This window comes from Xenopus laevis, chromosome 3S (assembly GCF_017654675.1).
Source record: "Xenopus laevis strain J_2021 chromosome 3S, Xenopus_laevis_v10.1, whole genome shotgun sequence".
Classification (NCBI taxonomy): Eukaryota; Metazoa; Chordata; class Amphibia; order Anura; family Pipidae; genus Xenopus; species Xenopus laevis.
In genome coordinates this window covers 81,743,875-81,756,087 of record NC_054376.1, presented here as the reverse complement: position 1 = coordinate 81,756,087, position 12,213 = coordinate 81,743,875, and the positions used below count along the sequence as shown (strand labels likewise).

At 36.1% G+C, this 12,213-nt stretch overlaps 1 protein-coding gene across 4 annotated transcripts in view; it reads right to left on the bottom strand.

The window, feature by feature from the left end:
* LOC108713119 (dedicator of cytokinesis protein 4) overlaps positions 1-12,213 on the bottom strand; it is a 154,986-nt gene that overhangs the window by 84,180 nt on the left and 58,593 nt on the right. For all 4 annotated transcript variants that reach the window (XM_041588552.1, XM_018255892.2, XM_041588550.1 and 1 more), the window contains 2 exons: positions 8,057-8,141; positions 6,737-6,888 (listed from right to left, as the gene is read on the bottom strand). In XM_041588552.1, coding sequence (XP_041444486.1) covers positions 6,737-6,888; positions 8,057-8,141 — 237 coding nt within the window. The remainder of the gene's footprint in view (positions 1-6,736; positions 6,889-8,056; positions 8,142-12,213) is intronic.

Here is a 12,213-nt window from a genome sequence, read left to right as displayed (position 1 = left end):
TCATTTTTCAAAATGGCAATTTTCTATTTATGATTACCCAATGGCACATTATTATAAAAATGGTTAACTAACACAAAGCAGGGTTTTACACATGAGCTATTTTATGCAATATATTTTTATAGAGACCTACGTTGTTCGGGGGTATAGTTCTCCTTTAAGTTAAATATAATTTCAAGTTTCAAGAAGGAGTTTTTAAGTAAATCAGAAAAAAAATTGCCATTTCAAGCAATGGAAGGATTTTAGTCCTGCTAAGAACAAACTTCTAAAATGTGCTAAAATGCATGTTTAAAGGGATAATGTCATGGGGAAATGTATTTTTCTTTTTTTTTTTAAACGCATCAGTTAATAGTGCTGCTCCAGCAGAACTCTGCACTGGAATCCATTTCTCAAAAGAGCAAACAGATTTGTTTTATATTTAATTTTGAAATCTGACATGGGGCTAAACATATTGTCAGTTTCCCTGCTGCCCCCAGTCATGTAACTTATAAAACTGCAGTCACTCTTTACTGCTGTACTGCAAATTGGCGTTATATCACCCCTCCCACCCCACCCTACCACAGCAGCCTAACAATAAAACAAAGGGAAGGTAACCAGATAGCAGCTCCCTAACACAAGATAACAGCTCCCTGGTAGATCTAAGAACAACACTCAATAATAAAATCCAGGTCCCACTGTGACACATTCAGTTACATTGAATAAGAGAAACAATAGCCTGTCAGAAAGCAGTTCAATCCTAAAGTGCTGGCTCTTTATGAAAGCACATGACCAGGCAAAAAGACCTGAGATGGCTGCCTACACACCAATATTACAACTAAAAAAAAAACACTTGCTGATTCAAGAATTACATTTTACATGGTAGAGTGAATTATCTGCAGTGTAAACAGTCTAATTTAGAAATAAAAACTACATCATAAATCCCTTAAAGGGACAGTAACACCAAAATATGAAAGTGTTTTAAAGTAATGAAAATATCATGTAGTGTTGCCCTGCACTGGTAAAACTGGTGTGTTTGCTTCAGAAACACTACTATACAGTGGTGTGAAAAACTATTTGCCCCCTTCCTGATTTCTTATTCTTTTGCATGTTTGTCACACAAAATGTTTCTGATCATCAAACACATTTAACTATTAGTCAAAGATAACACAAGTAAACACAAAATGCAGTTTTTAAATGAGGGTTTTTATTATTTAGGGAGAAAAGAAATCCAAACCTGTGTGAAAAAGTAATTGCCCCCTGAACCTAATAACTGGTTGGGCCACCCTTAGCAGCAACAACTGCAATCAAGCGTTTGCGATAACTTGCAACGAGTCTTTTACAGCGCTCTGGAGGAATTTTGGCCCACTCATCTTTGCAGAATTGTTGTAATTCAGCTTTATTTGAGGGTTTTCTAGCATGAACCGCCTTTTTAAGGTCATGCCACAACATCTCAATAGGATTCAGGTCAGGACTTTGACTAGGCCACTCCAAAGTCTTCATTTTGTTTTTCTTCAGCCATTCAGATGTGGATTTGCTGGTGTGTTTTGGGTCATTGTCCTGCTGCAGCACCCAAGATCGCTTCAGCTTGAGTTGACGAACAGATGGCCGGACATTCTCCTTCAGGATTTTTTGGTAGACAGTAGAATTCATGGTTCCATCTATCACAGCAAGTCTTCCAGGTCCTGAAGCAGCAAAACAACCCCAGACCATCACACTACCACCACCATATTTTACTGTTGGTATGATGTTCTTTTTCTGAAATGCTGTGTTACTTTTACGCCAGATGTAACGGGACGCGCACCTTCCAAAAAGTTCAACTTTTGTCTCGTCGGTCAACAAGGTATTTTCCCAAAAGTCTTGGCAATCATTGAGATGTTTTTTAGCAAAATTGAGACGAGCCTTAATGTTCTTTTTGCTTAAAAGTGGTTTGCGCCTTGGAAATCTGCCATGCAGGCCGTTTTTGCCCAGTCTCTTTCTTATGGTGGAGTCGTGAACACTGACCTTAATTGAGGCAAGTGAGGCCTGCAGTTCTTTAGATGTTGTCCTGGGGTCTTTTGTGGCCTCTCGGATGAGTTGTCTCTGTGCTCTTGGGGTAATTTTGGTCGGCCGGCCACTCTTGGGAAGGTTCACCACTGTTCCATGTTTTTGCCATTTGTGGATAATGGCTCTCACTGTGGTTCGCTGGAGTCCCAAAGCTTTAGAAATGGCTTTATAACCTTTGAAATTGAACTCAGGTGTGATAAACCACAGTTAAGTTATTTTTCTCCCTTAATAACGTAAACCTTCATTTAAAAACTGCATTTTGTGTTCAATTATGTTATCTTTGACTAATAGTTAACGGTTTTTGATGAGCAGAAACATTTAAGTGTGACAAACATGCAAAAGAATAAGAAATCAGGAAGGGGGCAAATAGTTTTTCACACCACTGTAGTTCATATAAACAAGCTGCTGAGTAGCAATGGCGGAAATTGAAAAAAGGCTATATGGCAGAGGTTAAATAGTGGATAACAGATAAAATTATTTTCTACAGAGCTTATCTGCTATCTGCTGTGTAACTTGAGCCTTTTCTCCTTTGAATGGCTGCTCCCATTGCTACACAACAGCTTATTTACATAAACAATAGTAGTATTTCTGAAGCAAACACACTAGTTTTACCAGTGCAGGGCAACACTGCATTATTTTTTAATACTTTAAAATAATTTAATTTTTTTAAGTTACTGGTCCTTTAAACACTATTCACATATGTACGAGTGCCCGAACATACACCTTGCTCTGAGTACAATGCAACAGTTCAGCCTGCTCTGATGAATTGTGTACAGTTGTGAACAACAACCCCTGTCTTCAGGATCAGTTACTTCTAGGGTTCCATTATCATAGTGAATGTACTTGAGCATACTCAATCACTCACCAACACCATTACTGATTCAGTGCTAGAGAGAGAAACCATTCATAGACAGATTGAGTAAACAATAATAAAAAGTATACACAGGGTTCAGGTGAGCATTCCAGTAATTGTATTAGAATAGATTGCTATAGAGTGGCACAATAAATATTTGTAGGTTACAGCACTGAAATAAACATTATGGAGTCCAAACAAAATTGAATATATAAAACACAAAATTCCCAACAATTATGACTGCAATATTTTAAAAGACACTTGCTACTGCTCAGTTGTTCTGTGGTGGTATAGATCCTCTGCATGAACCAATATCAGTCACTCTCTGCGTTATGTGAGAGGGCCCTTCTCTAATAAATGTGCCATTAGATAACTCAACAAACCTTTTGTTACAAACATTACTCTATCAAGACTTTATTTGTTAGTTCAATTTGATATATGCTAATTCAGCTGTTTGAACCTGTTGGGGGAATTCGTTTTAGAACTGTGTATTGCTTTTCATACTGAATGGAAGGGACCAAAGAGTATATTATTGTAAGTATTTTACTCTCTTTTTTAGTGTATAGTAGGTAGAGTATATTAAAGAAAAGAATACAAAGCTAAATTATTATATTTGCTGTAAATGCACTGACCCATGCTCAGTAACTCAAAGACTCCTAGAGGCCTATTTGCTAATTGTCTAAGTTGACAAAAAAATGCAAGCACAAAAAAACCCCAAATCTTGTGCAAAGTTTTTCTCTTGAATACTAGCTTATTTATCAAAAAACAGAGATACAATATTCGAGCATGTCACACACCAATCAGAATCACAGAATATTCTTGAGTATATTTGTGATCACGTTTTTAAGCCACATGTTTTCTCAAATTGTTAAGGAAACAGAAGCCACTCCCCTCCCCTTGTTTCTATTATTGCCTTCAGCAGTGCCGAGTCAGACTGGCCAGATGCTCTAGGCCACCTGGTTGGTCATGTTGCTTTCCACCCTCTGACTGTGCGCACGCAAGAGCTTATAGGTTGTGACATGCATGACCGTGTGAACGAACAGACGCACAAAGTCTCTGTGACTATAAGCAGCAGTAGTGCGAGGAGTAGTCCCCCCCCCTCAGCTTTGCTTCCTAGGCACGTGCCTCTTCTGCCTAACCCTAGTTGCAGCTCTAACCTTCAGTATATGCCCTGGGGTGTTACAAGCAGCAAAGACAACACTTCTAAAGCCAATATCGCAACTAGAATACATGATCAGTATATTCACTGCCATTTCATCCTAGCAAGGACAGCAATGCACTAAAGGGTTCATATTTGTAAGGAAGAGGGGCACCAGCTTAGCATGTCATTTGGACAGCCAGCCATTAGATGAAAACAATCTCTTATTAGTAATCATCATAGTATTGTAATATTATCTCAGTATTTCTTAGTAATCTTCCTCCTTCTGCTATATATCAGTATAAGGAGTGTTATAAGTAGCACACATTGTACTGCATGGAAAGGGCCCTGAGCTAGCTCTCAATCAGTGCAGGGTAGTAGTGGATATAGCAAACAGCTATCAGCAAGGGGTCAAACATAAATGGTGTTTAGGGTCTTAACTGACTTCACTAAGCTCAGATGGTAAACAACCTATTTGCTTAGTAAAAGTGGCAAACTCCAAATGCCCCTTGCCATCTCTGAATGTGTCTGAACATATCTATGTTCAGTTACTTTCCTGTCATTTAAAACCTTGATGGTTGCACTTCTGGAAACAGAGGAACATGATTAGTGATGGGCGAATTTGCGCCGTTTCGCCGAAAAATTTTCGCCGTTTCGCGAATTTATTCGCTGGGGGCGAATCGCGCAAATTCGCCACGAATTCGCACCTGGCGAATAAATTCGCCCATCACTAAACATGATCTGTAATGTTCATTTTTTTATTGTGTGAATTCATGTTTAAGTGGAGAAGTATAATTGAAGTCACTGATTAGAAGCACTGATCACAGCTTCACAGCGGTATATATTTTTTTCTTCACTGAAAGAACAGTTTAAAATATAATAATTCTTCCTCCACACACTGACAGCACCAGTAAGCAAAGAGGAACAGAACTAAGACCCAATTAAAACAGCAGTCAGTCCTAATTTCCTTTTATGTGTATTTTTAAATCGGTAGGTAGCAGAGAACTGGCTTTTAAATAGTTTTCCTCTTCAATTAAAAACTTGAGATGTTTCTATTTTAAACTTCTTTGGTACACCTATATATTAATGTGAAATGTAGACTGTGAAAATTTATCATCAGACAAGTAAGACAAATACTGCATTTGAAGCAAACTACTGCTGCCAGGATCAACCAATACAATTGTACCATTCCATTACTGAACACATATATGGATTGTCTTTGTCTGACATTACAGTCTCTTAATGTTATAATATCTATGCAATATTTACCTTTATTTATGCATTCTGTGGCACAATGAATACGGTTACAAAGAATAACACAATTAAAAAAAAATAATTTCTGCTTGTAAACAGATGTTTATTTTGTAATACTATTATTGCCTTTACTTAACAGAAAACCAGAGGTCATATATATTAACAAAATTGGTTCTCACCACTCCTCTGTACTTATATGTTGTTATAGTAAAACTGACCCAAGTAGACTTCAACTTAGCAGATCAAAATTCCTGCAAAGCATTATAATCCTTACTATTGAATATCCAAGGATAGAAGTAATGAAAAAAGTATTAGGCAAAGGTAAGAAGGAACTGAAACAGAATATACAGTATATATCCTGTTTACTGCTGAGAATGTTGATTAAGCTGCTTATTTAAATGCTACCTAATGGATCAGTATATTGGTCAATATATAAAAGTATGGGCAGCATGCCTTCACATTTCTTGGTGTGCACTGTAAAGTGTACAGATATGTTTAACATCACCAAGGCCACATGCATTAGTTTTGAGTCAGAAATCATTTTCCAATCTTGGAAGTCATATCAGTAAAACTATTTGTTTAAAGTGGTAAGCTTCCATTTCTGCACATCATAACATACTGATGAAAGATATACCACCTACAATGTAGAACTGAATAGTATCATGTGAAATGCATCCTATGATTAAAAACATCAATTTGGAAAGCATTTGTAAATAAAAAATGCTTACAATCTGCAAGCAACTATTGTCTCAAACTTAATAGGAAAGATAACATATTTGTGAGCTTTTTGACTCTCTGTGCTGGGTAATCTTTCACTTCTAAGTGTCAAAAGATCAAAGCTTTGATATTTATCCTTTTAAATGTATTATGAAAAATGTTCACATCTAGTGCTGTCCAAACTTAATTAAAAGGCTCAACTAAAACACAAATGTCAAGAAATATTAATGTGGGAATTCTAAAGTCAGTCTCTGGTAGTTTTCCGTATTCCTCAAATAGTTCAGAATTCATGTAAGAAGAGTTATAAATAGAAACACAATAGGGGATATCAACAGACATTCTTGTTTATAGTAAATCAGGGCAGAAAACATGAGAAAGCTCTTAATATAACTTTTGCAAAAATAAGAGAAATGAGTTGTAGGGATGTAGAGATGTGAATGATTTACATACCATCTGTTATACCTCCTAGTTTGTGTGACCATTGCAAAAACTAGTGAACAGCATTAGTAGAAAGTTGGTAAAGCGCCTTGTTCTTGCCACCTGCCTACAGCAGGTGATAAACAAAGGGTTTAGCGGATTTTAAATTCAGCTCAAGGTGCATAGTGGATCCTGAACATATTATTGTCCCAAATGCTTCGTTCTTGGGCCCTAAGGGGTTCAATATTGCTCTCCTTAGTGATGTAACACTTTCACTTTGGGCAATGATAATTTAGTTACCTTGAGTGAACCCCTCTATCTTTTAACATATAGGTTACCTGATTGGCCTGCTTTCTTTGCTGTCATACAATGAGAAAATTACTTCGAGCTCTTCTCCCAAGTTAGAACACATTAAACTCTTCATCTGTACAAAGAGGTGATGACTGCTTGCTGGTACTGGAGTGTCTTTTTTCCGATGTCTATGTTCCATCTAGTCAAAACATAACATAATGCTTGCTGAATAATCCTTACATTTACATTCACAGAGCTCTTATTAAATATGTATATACAGTATAAGAAGCACCTCAGGATAACATGGCAACAATATCAACTTTTATGGCACAGGCAGATGGTATTTGATTCTTTGTCTGATTTTGCCACCCAAGTGGTAGACCGAATCTTTGTGCCTGGCTATGCCACATTTCGCTCTTAAGGGGGAATGGAATTAAAAATCGCAGGTGTTATTTAAAATGGTGTGTTTATGAATGTTTACCGCTGCTAACAATGTAAAATCTTTCGCTGGCGAATATTACCTCGATAAGAAAAAGTTAGTGTTAAAAACTGCTCTAAAGTTTCACCAAATATGTTTCCTGAAAATACTCTTTGTGATTGCGAATTTTAATTACATACACTGCGAATGTTTGCAAAAGCAGTTTGGTTGCAAACGTTGCAAGGCAGTCATTGTGGTCTGTATCAATCGAAAAGGACACAAACATGGTCGCTAACATTTGCAATGGTTGTTGCAAACCTTTTTTGCACTAACTACACACATTACATTCCCCCACTTTCTTAGTAAATATCCTTTAGTCTAACTTTTATTCAGTAATAACATATATCACATTCTACCCAGTTTTCATGCAGGACAACAGGATATTTATATGTCTTTGTTAAGAAAAAACTGGCAATAAAATATAAGGGAATATCTCAAATTGCTTTGCACTGGGGATACTGTGGCTTTTTTTGATAAATTTGGAAAATTCTTGCTAAAAATACAGGGGTTAATTGCTCATGTGTACCATTTGCATCCCAATGTCTTTTTTCTACAGTAGGAAAAAATTCTATATAGAATAACTGCAACAGATTAAAAAGCATTGCTCATGTTAATTCTTCAAAGTAGTCTTACCAATTTTATTACTTGAAGTATTCACATAACACATGCATATTTTAACTTAAAGCTTTTGGGTCAATGAAAAGAGCAACAATTAATTGGTATGTACTTGTGATCCTGGATGGAAACACTAAATGAATAAACTATTAGGAAGAGGAGACTAAGTGGAATGTTCTAAACCTCTTTAATTGAAAAGTTGCTATGGAAACATCTCTTCTGAAATACATAGGACAAAAAAAAGTAAGCAAGCCAAAATCTGCTGAGAACGTACCAATCTGTATAGTTCTGTTATGCTGATTTCCTCTGGATCGACCATTGCAAACTCCTTCCTTGGAACCAAATCTAGTCCTAATTGTCTGCGAAAGCAAAACAGATATTAAGTCACAAGAGTTGCAGAAAAATAGTAAGGGTGCTGTGTAACACTCCACTTTCATCACTGTAGTTCCACTGTAACTGGTAGGCCTCCGTTTATTTGATTATTTACTTGTAAATCTGAGACCTTATCGGTGGTGCGAAAGAGGACAGGTACACAAATTTAAACTTTATTGATATGCATGCATATAAAATAGAATTTCCCTTGGTAAACATGTCAGTCATGTATAGTACTACTACAGCAATCACTAATGGCTTAGATCTTGCACTGGTTTAACCAAATACTTACTGATGTTTTTAGCCACATGTGCTCTTTATGCACATAATTCACCTATCATACCAGAAACATGGAGGCTGATTGATCAGTAAACAGTAATAATGACAACAGCAGTTTTATTTTTTCAGAGCTTAGCATATCTTCCAACTGTCCCATTTTCTGTGGGGCAGTCCAGATTTTGACAGCTCAGCTTGAAGTGCCCGACTTTTATTAATAAGTCCCGAGTGACACCGGAAAAAGATACAATGTTTCTGAAACTTAATTAAATAAGAGACTTTTTGGCAGAACACCTGCACTTAGATACACGTCTAACTATTTAAAGAGGTACTGATACCAGAAAATAACCTTTTTCATATCTAGCATAACATTGTCTTTGAATGCTATTGTATTTGTAATTTTTCCATAAAAGTATTTGCCTGATGTTTTACATTAACTTTCCTACCCCATGTTCTTCTATGAGGGGGCTACCATACAGCAAGGGTCTGTTAGCATTAGAAACTCTAATTGACAGGTTAAGAAGAGACAGTCAGGTAGGCAAAACAATCAGGTTTAGGAAGTTCAAGTAACAATTACTTACATAAGCAGAACTATCAACGAAAAACGATCAACGTGACCTATAGGTAGTTTTTAATGTAGATTCATATTTTTAAAATAATTTTTTTAGTATCAGTATCACTTTAAGATAAGCCAAAAAAACTGTTATAACACATAAAACATGGCCCTAAGACTCCCAAAAATGTGTTAAAAACATTCATAACCTGCCAGATTTTTTTAAATGGACATGGTAATTAGGGGTGTGGTCAAAAAAATGTCACTGCACTACCCATGTCAGATCTTTGTCCCTCTTCATTTTTCAAATGTTGGGAGGCATGGCTTAAAAATTCTGTGGTGCTGTGCTCTAACACGCTATAGTGCAGAATGATTTTTGACTCAAAGCAGATGAACACATTCTAATGCACTCAAACATTGATCAAAGCAGTACATGTGTAAATCTGCTAAACATTTAGTAAAACTGGTAATAACGATGCATTCTCCTGTTCGATATTTAGCAAATATGCCACTTGTTTTTTTGCTTTTCGTTTTTTTTTCTTTTTTTCACTTTTGTTAGTTAATATTGCAGCAGAAATAAAATATTTAATAGAATATAAAAAACAAAAACATGGCAAATAAGGAGAATAAATATTTACTGTCCCACAGCACTAGGCCACACCTACTTTTTAATGGGAATCCTCATTTATGAGGTTGACTTATTCAACAAAAAATTTATAGAAATACCATATCCTTCAGTGGAAAATGCAAGTATACTCTTGGCTATATTACATAGTATTTCCCTTTTGACAGAAACAACCTCATACCTCCCAACTATCCTGTTTTTCATGGGACAGTCCCGATTTTGGCAGCTCAACCCGCAGTCCCGGATTGTTACTGAAATGTCCCAAACAAGTTTTTGGCAGGTCCACTTAGATTGTCCACTTAGTTTTGTAACTATTTAAGATAAACAGGTCTCTTGGAGAAACGGTGGCTCACAACTTAAAGGGCAATTTGCCTTCATTAGCGAAACTGTTATTACACATAAATCCTGACCATAAAACCCCCAGAAATGTGTTCAAACTTTCCAAGATGGGCATGGCCAAAAATTTTTGCTGCTCTGTGCCTGCAGACATTTTATGATCACCTTAAAGGAGAGGAAAAGGTTAAAATTAATAAGTAAATGCCTATAGAAATGTACAAGTAAACCTCAAAGTAATGCTACTCTGCCAAATGAGTCCTCTGTCAAAAGAAATACCACATTTCTTTCCTTCTATTGAGTACACATGGGCTTATGTATCAGACTTCCTTCTTTTTAACTGGGGCGGGGCAGGGCTTGAGCATGCTCAGTTTGCTCCTCTCCCTCCTCCCCTCGCTGCTGTAAATTGAGCCCAAATCTGTGAGTGAGCAGGGAGAGACGTTAGGCAGGAAGTGATGTCACACCAAGCTAATATAGCTGCTGCTATCCTAAACAAACAGAGACAGTGTCTAGAGCTGATTACTCAGGCATGGCAAAACATTCTACAAAATAAATATAGTGTTCTATCTTGCCCTATTGTGGCTAATCTATTGGCAATAATCTGCCTCAGTAGCTTTCCTTCTTCTTTAAGAAACCCAGGACTGCAGGCTGAGCTGTCAAAATTGGTATGAATTCAGATGGAACCTCCTCAATGTGATACAGACTGTGGAAACTGAAACATTATAGTCTATCTCTGTGTGAACTACAAATCCTATGATGCTTTGTGAATTAGCATTAAAGCATTATTTCCAAGGTTTGTTAACCATCAAATTTCTGCTCTCAGTTTAAAAGATTTTGATACTGATATTGTTGTTTTAGTGCATTAGTGTCTGTCCAATCAGGCAAGGACTACATTTTGCATGTTCACTTACATGATTACGAAGAAAAGTTCAACAAAAGAGGTTATAATTAAAAACAACTTAAAAATAAGACTTCTAAAAAATATGTATCATACTGTGTAAAATGATTAATGCTGAAAAAAAGTGCAAAATGCTGTGTAAAATAAATGGCAAATTTGTTAAGGTGAGTTTGATTTTACACTGCCTGAACACCACATTTGATATCATTAAATTTTTACCACTTCAGGTACGAATTCCATGTAATCCGTTAAAATCAATGTGAAAAATTCGAGTGTCTGCTTACTTTTATGCTAGATATTTAAACTGGTACGTAGTTGCTGAAAATCAATACACAACTTGATTAAGATGCCATTTTTTCCATGGGGATGCCTGGTGATATGTGGTGTATTTGGTCGCAGTTTTGTTACACAGTATGATAAATAGACCCATAAATCAGGAAAGTGTTTGTTGTTTAGTTCTCCTTTAATTTACACACACCAAAGAAACCCAAGATGAAAAATGAAGCACATTAATCAAAGAGCTTATAGTAATCTCCCTAAGTGCATGTAACTATCTTGGGGTGAAGATCCTAAAAAATGGTAGCAGGAATAACAATCTGTTAATTTATCAAAAACAAAATAAAAGCAGCACAATTAAGGCACATACATTTTGACATGTCCCATTAGAACTGATATAAGAATTAAATGTATTCAGTTTTGTAACATTCATATTAATAATACATACTGCTCCTAGGGGTAGAAGTACAAAACCAAGCTTTCACACAGCACGAATCTTGGAAAGTAAATCTATACTGTTGGCATATAAAAATAACGGCTGGCATTTTCCATCTGTTCATCTGTTATTATCTCTATGGAGTAGTTTCTAATGTTAGCATGACAAAAGATTTCCCTGTGTACCATAAACCAACTGATGGGCATACAGTATAACTGTAGTATATTTCAGGAAAAGCATTAGTAAATAGAGTTTTACAGAAGATTCTTCTGCACCACACAATAGAACAGAGATGTAGGATTTCGCCAAAAATTCTAGATGCTGTGGTACTATGGACCTAGGATTTTATAGGAAGAGGGCTTTTTGTACAGAGATCTTGTCTAATGGCTGAAAATATTCAAACATTCAAAACAGATTTAAACATTCATCAACATAGATTTACATAAAGCTAGTTATCATCAAGTACATGGTATTATGTTATTAATACTGTACAGGGAAATTAATTACTATTAATAGGAAACTACAGAATGTACCTGAGATAAGAGAATACTCTTCTTCCAAAAATCACCATCAACATATAATATGCTTTTCAGTGAACCTAGTCTACACTTTCAAAGTGACAGCACACTTAACAAAACTAGAAAGTCATTGTAGCATTAAAT